We start from the raw sequence: 18,182 nt of genomic DNA on the forward strand, positions 1-18,182 counted from the left end.
AACACAACAACCGCAGGGCGGAGTAAAAAGAAGGTGAAAACTCGCACGCCGTCTGTCAGTTGGCGAAAAAAAAAATTATCGTCCGTCGCCGCGGCAGATCCATCAAAATCTAGATTGCGTACGTACGCGGAAAGTTCGCTGCTTCGATTTGGTTTCTTCCGGTGTGAAAGGGAAATTTAATCCATCCGGTAGCGAAGATACTGGAGTTTGATTTGAGTGGTTTCGGCACCGACGGGAAAACTACCGGTCAGTGAAGGTGCTAATTCCGGTTTCCATTTTGCCCCAGTATATGCAGAGTGTATTTAGGTGCGTGAAATCTCTATCACTTTTTTTCGCTGCCAATAGCGTAAAAATAAATGGATTTGATGATAATCATTTGGAATTCGGTCTTTTTATCATTTTAACTGATTGGAAATATTATCTACAGCTAAGCGAAGACGACAAACGTCTAGTTCCAGTTCGAGCTTTTGGAAACAACCTAAAAATGGCAGAAGGATATCTAACCAAGGAACACCTGAAAGGATTCGATAATTACAAGGTTGGTGGAAGGAGTCATTATTCTCGACTATTATCGAAATATTAACATGGACAAAATAATGAATTATATAACGAACGTGGTTTCAGCCAACTAAACATTTGCCTGGTTCTCTGGAATTAGATTTGGACTCACATATAGATTAAAGTCTTATCTAGTCGGTCGGCATGATTTCGATTAAACAAACTAGGTGACGAAAAATCGCTTATGTGTTATAAACATTATTGGATGTTAAGTTTTTTGAGATACCTGGAATCAATCTGATAACACATTTTAAATTGTTTAATTTAACTCCGCAATCACACATTTTTCTTAAATTATTGTTTTAGTAAAATATCCGTGTTACAAATCTAAACAAAATTCTATCTTACAAACCTTCCTTTTTATTTTATTTTAACACGAGACCTAAAAGTATCTGTATGGCAATAAAATTAACATTCATTAAACATCTTGGCTTGTGATATAGCTCAGTTGGCAAGTCTGTTGCCTCCTGAGCCGATGTCCGCGAGTTCAAGCCCAAGAGTAAACATCGAACGCAGTTGTACCGGATAGTTTTTCAATAACGATCCGCCAACTGCAACGTTGATAAAGTCGCGAATGCCATAATGATGGTAAAACGACTATAATCGAAACAAAAAAAAATTAAACATCAAGGACCGAAAAACACCGAAATTCGGCATTCTATATCCAAAAATACGATGGACCAGGTTTAATAGTTTGATTTTCCAAATAAAGTGATTAAATCCGGCCACAATCCGGGCTTTTTCAATGAAATCCGGGCCACAGGGCCGGGCCGGACTGTTCTTTTATTTTTTAATTAAATATCCGGAATACTATGTAAATAAATAAATAATATCCGGGCAAGATGGATGGAATCATGCTAAAGTTGATGTACAAGTATTTTACAAATAACAGCGTAAACGACACGTAACATAAACTAAACGTTAAGTTGTAAACTGATCTCAACAACGTGGCGATGGCCATCAATTCAAGGGAAATATATCTTTTTTTCCTAGTCAAAACATAGCCACTAGCACTGCAGTTACTTATCAATCATTAATTTTATTCCATATCTAATCAATACATAAATATTTTCTCACTTCCAGTACAATGCTCGTGATACTTCACCGCTCAGTATTTACGTGATGCACCCGTTCTGGAATTGGTTGGTTGAGGTAAGTGGAGTGTTTCGATTTCCCGCAGCCTTTTGAGCATTTGTTTTTGAAACTTTGTTGATTGTTATTTAATAACTTTGAAATTATCGATAGGGATAGCGCTAGGCGTTAAATAACACTCAACTGCCCATGGCAAAAAAACGATCCTAAATGTTTAAATTGTTATAACTTTCCAACCACTGAGCCGATTTATCACAAATTTGGTCTGGTTGTTTTTTTGTTTTATTTATTTGGTCCTTAGAATTTTAACATTTGAATGTCATTCATTCCTCCCTGGTTGGGAATGGGTTGAATTACTTGAAGTGTCTAGTATTAGATTGTAGAGTTTTAAATCTATTGGTAGATTGACTTACTCACATAGTACGTATTATAACAATAAATTCTTGAGACTTCGTAATCGCCTTCAAATGGTTAGCAGTTAGCAGCAGATAAAATTTATATTTTATTGATATGTTGTAAATTAAGTTTTCCTTATATGGTTGTACCTCTGTCCGCGGTTTTCACATAAGCGGTATAGTGTTTGGCGGTTTTCCATTTGGCAAATTGACCTAAAACGCGGCATGACTATTGGCGGTCTGCTCCATTTGGCGGTTTACCGTTTGGCAAATGGCCATGTTTGGCGATGTTATTTTTTGCGGTATGAGCCTTTTCGCGGTTTGTCTTTTTGGCGGCGGTAAGATATTTGCTCAAAATTAAACTGATCAAATGTTGTATCCCAATTATTGCTCTTTTTTCATATAGAAACCCAAAATTCAGTTCTGTCAATTCCCGTGTGTTTCATTTCATCGTGATGAGTGGATACTTTGTTGTGCCGTAATCGTGATTTGCAGAAACGTGTCTTGAAATTGTTGTGTAATTTTTCTTGTTTGTTGCGTGCTAACAAGATTAACAATCTTCAGAAAGGTAATCATATTTCCCTTTAGATGCTATTTTACGCCTTTAACTGTTTTTCGTATTAGAATGGCAGAAGAGTTTTTCGGATTCAGCGAAGTTGCTCCTGCATCGGATTGCGAAGTCGTTGCATCCAATCGTGGGGGTCATAAATTGATTGCGAACGGATACGCCTACAATTTGGACTCCATGGTATTTACTATGCACAATTGAGAAGAAATTGTTTTTTCAAAAATAAATGGTCGCAATTCGACCAGACCGAACTGAACGCCAATTTGAAAAAAAAATTGAGTTATCTATTGCAACGGATGCGAAACATGATAAACTACCTATCCAATGAAAATCAGAACATTTTTACTATTTTTACTGATTTTATTAGAAAATTTCAATGTTGCAGACAGTGGAAATGGCAAAAATGCGTTGCGCCAAAGTGAACTGAGAGCCAGCTTTGAGGTGAAGATGAGAAGCATGCTTTGGTCATGAAACTGATTTTGTGCGAAGCTTATGTGTGTTGGTTTTTTTTCTTTTCAAAACAGTTCTTCGGTTTGTCTGGAACTAATATCTAATAAATTAAATGGTAAGAAACGTTCCCGTAGCTAAAAACTTCATGTTGCGGATTGTTAACATTTATTAAAATCTCGTTCAGCCAGACTGAACCGAATCCCTTGAATTTTGTTTTCCAATTTACTTTAAGGGAATGTTAGGATTTTTGACATTTAACGATAAAAGATGCTTTATTTTATTGCTTACTGTCGTTCAGAACGCAACCGGTAAGTTAAAATCAAAGATATTCCGCAATTCAAAAGTGCGAAATTTGTATGGCTCGGTTCACTCTGGCTCAACGAAAAAAAACATTTTTCAAGCATCAGCCATTTTGTTGGGTACTGCTTGTAAACCGCACATAAGTAGGCTCCTACGTTTAGAACAAATTGCCCAGTCAAATGATAGTGCATGACAATTTTTTAAACATTTTTGTTCGACCAGAGTGAACTGGGTGCAAACATAATGCTATTAAAGTTCAGTTTTCTGCTAGATGTGTAATCAGAAATCGACCAGTATAACCTCGATGGCTTTATAAGAGTCTAAATGTGTGGGAAAAATGATTAAATAAGATATCTGATGAAATGGTATCGATTGGTAGGGCTGTGAACTTCGAACTCGATTTTCTCGAAATCAAGTTTATGGCGTTCAGTTCGGTCTGGTCGAATCGCGACCAAATAATCTGTTATTTAAGACCGATGATTGCTGGTTCTGGGAGTGTGTAAGAAGGCGGAGAACCGATACCACCGAGAAATGTGGTGCAAGGGCGGAAACCGTTATCGAGAATGGCAAACACGTCGTGTTATCGTCGGAAGGAACCCATAACCACTTGCTAGATGCGCTTCAAATGGCAAGCCTGAAGTAACGAGATCAGCTTCAACGACGGTCTAACGAAAGATCCGAAAGGCCAGAAAAAATAATTAGAATATGCGCGACTGACGCTCCGATAGAGGTAATAATGCTTCAGCTATATTTACGTTGTTATATGAATTGAAATGAGATGACAATATGCACACGCGGATATAAAGGCACAAGTAATCGATTTCAAGCATCTAATTTTGTGCAAAAGTCGCAAAAAAGTCGTCCATATCAACAGTTCACTATTTTTGCACTATTGACGTTATTTTGCATTAAATCTAGTTGGAAATTTCTAGTACAGCCCGTGTTTCTAGGTTTACTCAAAGTTATAGGAAGGCCTCGTGTTTCTAGGTCCACCCAAAGCTGAGACGATCCCCTAGCCCGGTCCGCAACGTGAAGCGTAAGGACCATATTTCATTCTAGGTGATTAGTTCTAACGCGCAGCGTGAGGAGGCATCCTCGTAGTTCTGGCCCATGTTTCTAAGTTTACTCAAAGGCCTCTCTGTGTTTGTTCTGAAATTCTGTTTTTCAAATAAATGTAGGGGAGAGTGGGGTATCGTGGGCCATGGGGAAACGTGGGCCACTTTTAATATCTCAGATGTGTGTTGAGATAAAAATATCAAACCAACTGCCATCGTCGGCGCTTTGCGTGAGCATATATTCCTATATGTTGTTGACTGAAATACGCATCATATGCTTCTTTTATTTATATCAAGCTAAAAAAAGTTAGAAAAATTTACTGACATAATTAAAAAAATATGCGCTTATTTCATCGATGGGGAACCTAAAGTGCATTACAAAAATATGCTCATACGCTTATGATTTTAGTTTTGACATGATCTTTCACGTGGAAAAGGAATTTTTGATGAAACATCAATAAGTCACACAAACGCAACCGAACAGAACTTAAAATACGTTTTACATATCTGTAAAGTTTTCTTATGCCAAATGAAGAGTTATGAAAAATATTTTGTCCACAGTTTGGTTAGAACCTTGGTGAGATACAGTCGCGTTTCTCCCCAAGTCTAATAGCTTTTGCCTTTGTTTGACTTGGCTTTGTTCTATTAAACCACGCTTTATAATGGAAGATGATCCACCACAAACGGTTGTTGAAACCGAACGTGAACCGAACGTGAATTAGACAATATCCGTTATCATTTCCGGGCCCGTTTGTCGTGATTGCGGAATCCAAAGATGATTCCAATCTACCACCGTCGACAATTTCGAAAAAAATCATCCGTCTTTTTGATGAAGACTACGTAAAGGCAACCCCATTGTCTAAGCGTAAGCTGAAGATACTGATGAAAACAGCAGATGCCGCAAATAAACTAGTTTCAATAAAATCATCCAATGTGCGTTTTACGGTCCCTCAACGTCTTGTAGAAACCCTTGGTGTGGCTCACATTGAACTGGAAGTGGATGATCAAGATTTGGAATCGGCCGTTGCTTTCGACAAAATGAAGATGATGCAAAGTAATAACCCGGACATTATCGAAATAAGAAGAATAAAGAAGAAGATTGATGGAAACGACGTGCCGCTAACCACTGTAATTGTAACCTTTTCTGGACAAACTCTGCCCAGTCACATCGAATTGAATAAGGTACTTTACGGAATTAAAACCTACATTTACCCCGTTCGGCAGTGCAGACGTTGTTGGCGTCTAGGGCATGGAGAAAAAAACTGTCGCAGCAAGAAACGATGTAATCAGTGTACTGCAAGTGAGATTGGTGACGAAACACATGAGTGTGATAATGCTCATCCCAAATGCGTGAATTGCTATGGGGAGCACCGAGCAAACGATAATAAAGCTTGTCCCAAAATAAAGCAACGCAAGGAAGCTGAACAAAAACGCATCGATACGTTCTCTCAGGGCTCACGAGACTGGTTCACATCTCTCGTAAGCACACAGAATGATGTGAGCAACAACAGTTCACCAACTTCAAATGAAGATAATCTAAACTCAAATCAACAAACCGAAACGCAATCCACCGGTAAAATGCAAACCAACAAACGAAGATGTCCTGACGATTCCCTTCCATTGTTGGAAGTGCATATTGAGGATGAAGTAAATAGTGTTATTCAGAGCAGTGTATGCTCTGAGGCTATCTCGAAGGCGATTACGGATGTATTGGAAGCGTCGCAGGATAACATAGTCGATGCTGAGGATTTCCTGAAACAGGCCCTGTCGGAAATAGTTTCCAAAAATGTACAACACCTGATAAATTCACTGCGGTTATAATGAATCGCCCTGGTCCTTCCAGTTCCTGAAGTTCCCTTACAATTTCTACAATGGAATTGTAGGGGGGCAAGTAACAAAATGGCAAGTATCATTAAGCTCTTGAATGAAACCGAATCAACAATATTATGTCTGTCAGAAACCCACCTCGATGCTTCATCACAGTTCCGTCTTCCAGGCTATCACGTTTTTCGTAAAGACCACCAAAGCAATTCCATGGGAGTTCTGGTAGCTGCCAGGAAAGAGTGGAAACCTAGAAGAGTCGAACTTAAAATGCCTGATGGTATTTCATGCTGCTGCATGTCAACTTCGTACTAAAACTGGAGAGCTAACGATAATATCGCTGTACATACACCCACACGCCTTAGTAACACAAGGAGCACTGGAAACGTTTTTCGATAGCCTTCCACAGCCATGCATTCTAGCTGGTGATTGGAATGCGAAACATAGTTCATGGGGAAATAGCACAAATAATCGAATGGGAGATAACTTAGTTGCTGCGATGGAAGAATCGAGATTCGTTATTTTGAATGATGAGAGTTTTACAAGGTTCGACGTACATCGATCCCCAAGTGCTATTGACTTGTCAATCGTGTCTTCAGGACTAGGCTTCAACTTCCAATGGACAACATTAGAACATCCTCATGGCAGCGATCATGTTCCGATTTCTTTTGGGACAGAAGAACCAGTGGTACACAAAAAAACAACACTCAACTATAAAAAAGTCGATTGGGAAAAATTCGCTGACACTATGCATGAAAAAACAGAAACTCTAGAAGCAAGCACTGATTACGAAGAGTTTTTTCAAGCTATGTGGAATAGCTTGCAAGAATCGAGCCCCCCACCAAAGCCATTTTGGAAGGTGCCTCATATCCCACAACCCTATTGGGATTCGGAACTCACTGCAATGTGTGCAACCCGACGACACAAGTTTAGAGTCTGGAGGAGATTTCTAGACTTGGAAAGCTATAACGAATACTTGGCCGCTGAAGTAAAATTTAAACAAATGCTGAAAGAAAAGAAACGAAGTGCTTGGAGAAAAAAATGCGATGAACTGAACGCGTCGACGTCTATTACCACACTCTGGAAAATGGGACGAAGTTTCAAGGGAAGATCTTCAGGAAGTTATGGTCAATTGAGGGATGAAAAAATAATTCACGGAATATTGGATAAACTTGCCCCTCCATCAAATGCGAAACAGCATATTAGCTTCGATGATTGTAACTGTCAAAACCATGATTCCTCCAATTACTTTTTCTTACCTGATTTGGAAGAGGTTATCAAAAATGGTGCTGATACAGCTCCAGGGATTGATGGCCTCAGCTACAAGGTGTTAAAAAATCTGCCGCTCAATTCTAAAAAGAAACTTTTGGCGGTTTTCAACGATATTTTCCATCGGACCAACATTCCTGAGCCCTGGAAAAAATTCTCTATTGTTCCAATACTGAAACCGGGAAAACTTCCAACAGAAGCTGCGTCATATCGCCCTATAGCGCTAGCTTCTTGTTTAAGGAAAAGTTTCGAGAATATGGTTAAAGCGAGGATCGAATGGTTCATAGAGCACAATTCTTTAATGTCGAATGCACTAAATGGATTCCGAAAAGGAAAGGGAACTCTAGATGCTCTTCATAAGCTTACTGACGAGATTCAGTTAGCTTTCCACAAAGAAGAGTTTGTAGTAGCATGTAGCATTGATATTCAAGGAGCGTATGACAACGTTCAACCTGATGTTTTAGTTGCGCAGATGAGATCGCTGAATATCGCAGAATGTTTGGTTAAAATGGTGTACGAGTTGTTTCGAGAACGCCATCTACTTGTTTCCCTCGATGACCACAATGTAATTCAACGATTCACATGGATAGGCCTACCACAAGGCTCCCCGCTGAGCCCTCTATGTTTTAACATTTTTATCAATGGGCTGTTCAATGTACTCATTCCTGATGTTACTTTCATTGATTTTGCTGATGATATTACAATAGCCGCTCGCAAGCCAAACATAGAAAATACAATCGCGGCAGTACAATTAGGCATTAACCACGTTGTCAACGGCATTGATAACCTAGGCCTATCTGTAGCTGCTTCTAAGTGTGGAGTGACCGTTTTCTCGAAACGAAGCTATAATCGGAATCTGATAACCCAGATATCAGTCGGAGAAGTGAATCTGCATTATTCGCCGACAATGAAACTATTAGGTCTCTACTTTTCCAGCTCACTTTCATGGCACACACATGTCCAATACGTTAAACGGCGTGCAGCTGTTTATATGAATTTCATGCGGTCCGTAGCCGGACAATGTTGGGGTGCTGACCCTGGAGCGCTGATCACCATTTTCAAATCATGCATTCGGCCAGTACTTGAGTATGCTACAATATTCATGTGCGATGCAAAGGTAGAAGACACCATAGTGTTGGACCGGATTCAATGGGCTTGCATTCGAATAGCATTAGGATCTACGAAAACTACCCATACTGGTTCGCTCGAGGTGCTGAGTGGGCTGATGCCTCTGAGTACTAGGAGAGACATGGCAGCAATGAAATTCGTCGAAAGAAGGTACTCTAACGCAGAATGGAATACGCAATATGTGCAAACTACGTTAAGAGGCAATATGAATAGTTGGATTCGGAAAAAAATTCTACAGCTCACAAGATTTGCTCGATACCTTACACACTCGATACTCTACCCTGTTTTGCTTTTGAGCGAAGGGTACAACAAAAAAAACTCGATATCGATTTGACAGTACACAACAAACAATGTGGTTCGAGCGCGGCCGAAGTAGTGCAAGAACACCTGGCTAGAAAATATAGTGGATTTACACTGTATGCAACAGACGGCTCCAAAGATTGTCGTTTCGCTGGCTTTGCGGTAGTCAACAGCCAGTTTGAAGCCATATCGCAAATCAAAACACCAATTGAACTATCAATCTTTTTCATCGAGTTTTTGGCGCTCCTGCATGCGGTGAGAAGTTTAACAGAATCCTCTGTAGGCAAGTATGTTATCCTAACGGATAGCCTGAGTTGTTTAAAAAGCCTTCAGAACTGCAAAATTAACACCTATACGCCGTACTTATGGTTTGAGCTAAAGAAGACGGTTCAAATGGTAGAAGATCTTGGTTCAACCGTTACTTTCCTCTGGGTTCCGGCACATAAAAGTATTCCAATCAATGAAGCTGCAGATCAAGCAGCTAAAGCAGCTGGTCAATGTGGTTCCGTACTTAGTTACCCAATATCCAGCATCGATGTCAACTTTCCGTGCAAAGTGCGTGCTTTGGAAGCATGGCAAATCTCTTGGGACAGCGGCATTAAAGGTAGATTTTGTCACAACCTTCTACCACATGTTTCAACAATACCATGGTTCTCTGGATACAGCTTAACTCGGCGGGAGGTGGTTATTTTATCAAAACTGATATGTAATCACTCTCGTATCCCGTCACACCTTTTTCGCAATAACATCATTGAGAGAGACACATGTGAATGCGGAGAATCTCCAGCAACACCGGACCATCTTATATTCGCCTGCAGCAGGTTCGAGGGTCAACGCAGAAATATGTGGCAAACTATCATATCCGAAGGGATGATTCCCGATCTTCAGACTATCCTGAAAAACATGAACTTGAAAATTATGAAAAGCATCGCAGATTTCATCGAGTCGGCCAAGATTGATATTTAATGTTTGAATGTTTTTTTTAAGTTCTCACTAAGCTTGGTCAAACAATGGCAACAAGAGACCAGATAGATTAATTAATAAAAAAAAAAAAAAAAAAAAAATATTTTGTCCATCCTATATAAGAAATTTTGCCAAAACGTTCGCGAGCCAGGTTTTGGAATCTATGCGATCACACACAGCTCTCTTTTATATTTCATCATCTGAAATTGCTTTAAAACAACGAAATGAATTAGGAAATCACACGTTTGGGTTAACTTATAAACTTAGCATGTTATTTGGTCAATTTGGATTTGGTGGCCCACGATTCCCCACCATTTTTCAAAATCCAAAAAATATAGCTTTTTTTCAAACAGTCAGAATTTGGGGAAAATAACTTATTAAAATTTTTAAAAAAATACCTTATGATACCTTGAAAATGTAGAAAACCATACCATTTTTTATTTTCATTTTATTTTTTATAATAATGAAGTTATGGAACAACGAAAAAAAGTGGCCCATGATTCCCCACTCTCCCATATAAGTTTTTTTTTTAATTAAAGGTACAGTCTACAATGTCTAAATTGGCGCAAAGACGGACTATTCAACGAACGCGTGCCAGAGCTATCCCAAAAAATCCTACTGATTTTAGTGAACTCGATCCAGCGTTCACTAAAACATTTGACGATCGACCATTCTTGCTCAAGAATATTGAATTTGAGGAGGAAAGAATTATGTTCTTCGCAACATCCCTTCACCTCCAAAAATTGGTCGAGTCGGAGATGGCACATTTTCGAGTGCACCTTGTGGATTCAAACAAGTGTTTACAATCCACGGTTCCGTGAAATCCAATGACGATCGAGTGTTTTTTTCCGATGGCATATTTTTTACTACCGTCTAGAAATGAGCAAACATATATCAAGGCTTTAAAAACCATGAAACACGTCGCGAAGGAATACAAGATCAAAATGGATTTAATTTGATCCTGACGGATTTCGAAACGGCCATACACGCTCATTTTATAATAACCATTTATGGATGGAAAATAACCATTTTGTGGTATTTGCTGTAGAACTGCCAATATGGTTATTTTTCAACAATTTTTCTTACTTAAATTTCAACCATTTTGGTAGTTCTCGATAGCTAACCACAAAATGCTTGAAAAATTTAATGTTCGCCATTTTGAAAGTGATAGATTCTGTAGCCGGTTGCAGTTGCCAAGAGAAAACAAACTTTTACAGCGCAAATCAAAGTCACAAGGTAAACATCGTCTGGTCCAGATGTTGCTGAAGGTGAGTTCGATAATATATTATATTGGTACTAAAAATTGAAGCTATACATTATACATTTTTCTTCTACAACAGGATGCCGAAATCTGATAGGATGCCCTCGATTATCGAAAGTTTTGGAAGCCCGAAGTAAGCTGAAACAAGTCGGACTACCCAAAAAAAAACACCCAACAAACGGCCGTAGTGAAACGATGGAACCCGTATACTACTTCGCATATTCTGCAACAGGAACCTCCCAGCTCGAAATGGTTGGAAAACTGCTGAACCATCGGAAACACTCTGGAGATGGCTTCTCTCACAACTCTTCTGTCATGTACTGGCGCTGGCAAGTATGTAAACATTTTCCTTTGTTTTCAATTTTCTAAATTGTAACATTTACAGGTTTACCTGAGAACCGTTTTAGGAACAGAAAATCGATATGACGCCATATATTTCCGGATCACCCCAAGGTGGAGGCACAAAATTGAAAGTGATTCTTAAAATTTCATGAGAACAGTCTCGAATATACTGGAACGCACTCCCGAGGGTGGATGGGATATTTAAACGGAAATGCATCGTAGCAATTCTTCTGGTAGTTGATCGTAATGTAAGTACATTTTTGTAAGTAATCTTCTACATTAACGATATTTTTTTTTTACTGGATTCACACTCTCACTTCTATTCTTAATTTGAGTTGTGAATTCACATTTGGATTCAAAATATTGAATTTGATTATCGATTCTTTCATTGAATTGACTCTTAATATTACAACACTAATCCTAATCTCGTGCAAATTTTCATGTTCATTCGTTCCTAAGAATTAATTTAAGTCTACTCGTCTACAGGATCTGTGGGCAAACCTGACATGTTTGCTCATTCTACGGTACTGCCAATCCATTTTGACGAACTATCCTACTGAAATATGAAAATAGTACCCGAGTGAAATATGCGACGAATGGATACTATTAGCACAGAGAACCTATTAGCTCCGGCAATTGCACAATTATTGTAAGGAACCGAAGCAGATTTGGACAGCCACCATCGTAACGTGCACAGCAACGATGAAAACAATAAACCTGATTGTACAATCTGCTAGGAAACGGTTCCCTGGCACTGAACATGAGAAGCGGCACATAATGTCGGAATTACTATCCGTATTTATACCACAGAGCACTATCTACCGTATTTGCTTCAGCAATCTGTCCATGCGTCCATGCGAACCAACAAAAGAATGATCCAAATAAATAAGAATACTTAAAACATGACATTTTATTGCAAACATAACAGAAATCCTTCCAAATCTGCAAATAACAAAGCAACTCTTAATAGAAACGGTTAAAGAATAACCATTTTTCGACTTCGCTGCTACAAATCCATTCGGTTGAAAAAATAACCATATTTCTACTTCTCCCCGAAAAGTCATTTTATGGGTTCTCATGGAGAACTCATAAAATGGCATTTCCCGGGAAAAGGTCAAAAATGGTTATTTTTGAAACATAAATGGTTTAATAGTTTCTAGCGTGTAATAAACGCTGTCAATCGAGTGCTTCCGAATGCCACGCACAAGGGATGCTTGTTTTATTAGTCGCAAAACATTTGGAAACGGATTCAAAAGCTGCATCTGGTTCAATGCTACACGAAATCCATCAAATGCCAGCTTACTTTTCGGCAAACGCAGGCTTTAGCGTTTTTGCCTCCCGATGAAGTATGGCAGGCGTTTGAAGTGGTCAAAGCGTCCGCGCCAAATGAAATGTTCTCTTTACTACAGTATGTGGAAAAAGTTTACATAAAAGGAAAAACACGGTCAACAGGTCAGAGTAGAAAACCTCGATTTCCGCCCACGTTTTGGTGCAGTGACCAGTTATCTTTGAGAGGACTTCCACGTACTTCAAATAGCGACGAAGGATGGCACAACAAGTTCAATGCCTTGCTGAAAGGACAGTTGGAGTTCAAATTTTATGAACTCTGCAAGCATTGCTCCAGGAAGGACAGGCTATCTCTGGAGAATTGCTTCGGAACGCTCAAGGCGATCATCTGAAAAGGCAAAACAAACTAACCAAACAAAAAGAATTGCGCATAAAAAATGCTATTCAAAATAGAAACTCTGGTGGAATAACGCTCTTAGAGCATATTCAAGCCCTCGCATTAATTTTGCCAAATAAATAAATGCTTCTTTCGTTGATTTATTTTTGATTACATTTTGTTGGTTTGTTTTGTTATATTTTTTGGTATTGTTTTGATAAATATAAGTACGTGTGACGTTAATAAGGTTTTATTTTTAAATGAATGACATCCTTTTTTTGTTTTAAATAACATTTGCAACAAACCGCGAAGTGACTCATTTGCCAACTGTATAAACCGCCAAAATGACACATTCACAAATTGGAAAACCGCGTAATGTTACAAACCGCTGAATGGCAAACCGCCAAAAGTGTCAAATGCCAAATGGCAAACCGCCAAGTGTTACAAACCGCCAAATGGAAAACCGCCAAACAGGTCCATCCGCGAAATGTCATACCGCCAAAACGAATACTTCAAATGGATTACCGGCAGCTGTGTGCAATCGTTTACGACACCATACATTTTAATCATAACTACAAAACGTCAAAAATTTACCCGACATTGCTAATAGTGTAATAGAATGTGGATTAGGCTTTCAATAGTTAGCAATGTTCTCTTACTGTATTTTTTTTCCATTAAAGTCAGTCAAATTCTTACAATGAATCAAAGAACAGATAAATATTTGTTTACTCCTATACATCTTTAGATTTCTCACAAAATTGGTTTCTCATTTCTCGCCAACTGATACCGGGTCTCGAGGGTCTATTGTTTTAAAAAGTTTTAATAACAACTAATGGGATTTTCGTTCAGTATTTTCCAAAATGGGTTGCACCCAATTTGATGACATTTGCTGGTTTCCTGTTTACGGTAGCCAACTTCGTGATGCTTTCCTGGTACGATTGGGGCTTCTGGGCGAGCACCGATGTCGAGGGCTCCAAACCGATTCCGAATTGGTTTTGGATGGCGGCTGCTATCAATATCTTTCTGGCTTACACCCTGGACGGCATCGATGGCAAGCAGGCTCGTCGCATCGGTCTATCTGGGCCGCTAGGGGAACTGTTCGACCATGGGCTGGACTCGTACTCGGCATTTTTCATACCCGGTTGTCTGTATAGTATTTTTGGCCGTGGTGAATTGTCGGTACCACCGATTCGGATGTACTATATCATGTGGACGATTTTCTTCAACTTTTACCTTTCACATTGGGAAAAATACAATACGGGCGTGTTGTATTTGCCATGGGGTTATGATCTTGGCATGTGGGTAAGTTGGTTTTTGTGAATTTTAGATAGAACTATTTATTGATCAATTTTTTTTTTGTTATTTTAGGGATCGGTCCTAATGTACCTGGCAACATGGCAGTATGGCTATGAGGTGTGGAAAACCGAACTTCCCTGGGGAATTTCAACTGGACAGTTGATGGAACTCGCGCTGCACATAAGCGCAATGTCCAACCTTCCGATGGTTATGTACAATATGTATAGATCGTATAAAGATCGCACCGGAAAGATGCGCTCAACAAAAGAAGCCCTGCGGCCACTCTTTACTTATGGAACGTTCATGTTGGTGTCCCTGCTTTGGGTATTTGTCTCTCCGAACGATATTATGAATAGGGATCCTCGGGCCGTTTACATCTTAAGTGGAACCATCTTCAGTAACATAAGCGTAAGAAATTCGTTCCATTTAAGAAATTATTCTTCGTGGTAATACTTTTTCATAACAATACTATATATTTTATTTTTTCCAGTGTCGGTTAATTGTTTCCCAAATGTCCAACACCATAAGTGAAACATTTAACTGGATGACAGGGGTGTTGTGTTTGGCTGTTCTCGCAAGTATTACAATGCCCTTCCTCGAACGACCTTTGCTGTACTTATTGGTTGTCGGATCATCGTTGGCGCACTGGCATTACGGATCGGTTGTTGTATGTTTTACTAAACCTTATTTTTATTTACCTATACTACATCTATTTTTATTAAATTATAGGTGCAGCAAATGTGTGAACATTTCGGTAGAATTTGCTTCAAGGTAACAAAACCAAAGGAAATCAAACAGTAAAGTTGAAGTCAATTGTGCTGACAATCCCAGCCAAACTATTAAAACAGGCAAATTCGACCTCTCTAGTTGATTTTCAAATCTATCGTACGCATCACTTGTAAAAATATGTTTGGCCAGAATTAGTTTCCCGAATGCGACTCTAGTGTAGATAGAAAGCGAAAAAAGTTCAAGTAACTAATTTTAGTTAATTTATTCTAGTTTTAAAGTTTGACTTACCGCTACTACAGCCCAGTACTAGATTTGCTAACAACAGTTTTATTTTTGCACTTAGTACAAACCTCGAATACTATGCAGCTGCTCTCGAACTTGCTTAACATTTTTGTTCGTAACGAAAAAAAAAATCTTACACCTAAGGCATTTGACAAATTACTATTCCAAAGAATCCATAGAATAGAAAATATGAAAGTCGTATATCGCTTTAAGAGCGAAAGTAACATACATTGTGATTGATGTAAAAATATACAACAAATTAAAAAAATTAACATCACGACAATAAGGAATCCATCTTTGTCCAAGTATTTCAGTCTGCCTCGTACTGGCACAGCCTCAATCAACTTTTAATAGAAAGTTTTTAATTTCGTTTTTATTTAAGGACGTGCCATTTTGTTTTCAAGGTCTACTTAAATAGGTATTCTTCTCGTTTGCCATCTTTTCCGATAAAACTATGACAGCTACTTATAATACAGTAGTTGTAGCAACTCAATGACATTATCGATTTAACTGTGCACATAAATGTATATACTCATACTAAACAAACGCAGAACACTCTCATCTTTGCAGGAATTGAAATTCGTATTGTAAACGCATTTTTTTATTATTCTTCCAATAGAAAACCGGTATCAGATAATAAAGTGATGTATTGTATCTAACAGCTCTGTGGCATTATTATGTTATGAAATGCACCCGGCAAGTATGCCATTAAACGCTTATACTATAAACTTAGGCAACATAATTAAATCAATCTTCAAAGAGTACATGGAGACGTTTGCGTACGTATCTTAACTTCGATTTCTAACGGTGAGCACTTAACTGTATAGATGTCAACATTTTGTTGTAGAATGGTCAGTTTCTTCCAAGAAAGTTTGGATTAAAATGTAGTATTGATAACTCGCGTTGTTTCGTTCTTTTAATAGAGTTCTTCGAAATTCATCTGCAGCCGATGTCGGGTCTTACAGAATCGAAAGGGTAATTACAGTCGATGATAAAAGTCAGTCCTTATCCAAGAACCATTTTCACCATAATTTTGTCTATTTGCCTCACAAAATAGATGTCTTATTGAATAATCTACACTGGCTGTTCCTTTTAAGTCCTTTACTGCCGTTCTACGCAAGAATGTCCCATGTGACTTTTGGGTCATTTTCACTTTTTTGCTGGAAACGGTCTCTTTTAGTGTTAACTTTCGAATAAAAACACAAACAAGTATACTTTGTTCTGAACTTATACGAAATTTTCATCAAGGTGGTTGTCTCTATGTTGATAGTTCTACGCAAGAATGTCACACTAGAGAAAATTCTTTGAAAAATTCCAATTTTATCAAAAAATTGTCTTAAGATGAGTTCAAACTGTTGAATTTAATGTTATTCACTGAAAAGAACACTAAAATAGAGGGCAGAGGAGGAACGAGAAGCCTTGAGTGTTTTATTCAGAGAAATTTTCACTAAATACTTTTCGGTAGGCACTACTTACAAGATCCATAGTCAACTATACATTTTTATAAACAAAGAGGAACGTATTTCTTAAATTACGGTTTAGCATGAGTTTTTGGCAAAAAAATCAACAAGGAAAGCTTTTAAAATGATAGAAAAATTGTAGCCGTGTAACAGTTTTTCGTAGAACTAGCATCGGCATGCGTTCTGATTCTACGCAAAAGTGTCACACGGAGTATTTTTGGCTCTAATTTGCTTTTTTTTTGTAGGAAATGTAATTTTTTTGGCAGAAAACATTGTAAAATGATTAACTTGAACTGTTCACTACGAAAAAACTGTCGGTGAATTTTTAGCTTGAGAGAAAAATTGGAAATATAGCTGATATTTCAATCGCGGTTTTCTCGTTTGCACGTTTTTCCACATGGGACAATCTTGCTTAGAACGGCAGTTTAAGACTACGATGAAAATATTTTTCTGAATAACTAATTTATCACATTTATCACATCACCATACAAATGTAAGTAACCGAAAAAGATTGTTAAAAACTCAAATGGATAGCAAGCCAAAACATATTACCCATGCTAAAAACAGTTAAAAACTATCAAATCAATCATCGAGTACGATTTACGACGTACATACGAGCGTCGCGACGCCTATTAAGTTAGCGCCGCAGACACTGTAGTTGGAGTGCCAACTCAATTCTCCTTAACTGCTTTTTCCTAATTCTCTATTGATCCTGAGAACTTTTGTTTTATGGAATATTCTTGACAAAAGAATTTGAGTCTGCTACGTGATAACTGCTTCCAATACGGTATTGAACTCGAGGAAATCGCTGTACTACTGTAAAATATCCTCAACGCCTCAATATACCTTCAAATAGTCAAGTTTCAGCTCCATAGACCAAAATTCCTCCAAAACAAAAGAGAACTAATAAAGAACTGTTAAGAAGAACCGAAAGTGTGCTTCATCAACTAAAGTAGGGTGTGTCGAACTGCAACTTTCCTCGAATATCAAAAACCCTGTAGTCTTAAGTTTCTTTTTTCGTCAAAACGAAAGACAGAATCTTCGCAGATTTTTAAAATAAGGTTTAGGTACCCGGGGTTTGGATTTAAAATTTTGTATGGAAAACGCGAAAATTAGTTCGGCGAAAGTCACTTTTTTGGGTTCTTTTTTTGAATATTTTGTTCTAACGCAAAGTAGTTTCTTTTCATGAATAAAAAGGCTCTGTTATGGGCGTTATAACTATTTTCTCGCAACTTCTGCCGTCTTCGGAA

General features: G+C 38.3%; 1 protein-coding gene across 1 annotated transcript; it reads left to right on the plus strand.

The window, feature by feature from the left end:
• Positions 1–33: 33 nt before the first annotated feature.
• LOC129744115 (ethanolaminephosphotransferase 1) lies at positions 34–16,358 on the plus strand. Its single transcript, XM_055736500.1, has 7 exons — positions 34–306; positions 428–538; positions 1,642–1,710; positions 14,015–14,467; positions 14,534–14,869; positions 14,952–15,128; positions 15,191–16,358. Exons 2-7 carry the CDS (start codon positions 485–487, stop codon positions 15,260–15,262), a joined length of 1,161 nt encoding a protein of 386 aa, XP_055592475.1. The 5' UTR covers positions 34–306; positions 428–484; the 3' UTR covers positions 15,263–16,358.
• Positions 16,359–18,182: the final 1,824 nt, after the last annotated feature.

This window comes from Uranotaenia lowii, chromosome 2, assembly GCF_029784155.1.
Source record: "Uranotaenia lowii strain MFRU-FL chromosome 2, ASM2978415v1, whole genome shotgun sequence".
In the NCBI taxonomy this organism is placed as follows: domain Eukaryota; kingdom Metazoa; phylum Arthropoda; class Insecta; order Diptera; family Culicidae; genus Uranotaenia; species Uranotaenia lowii.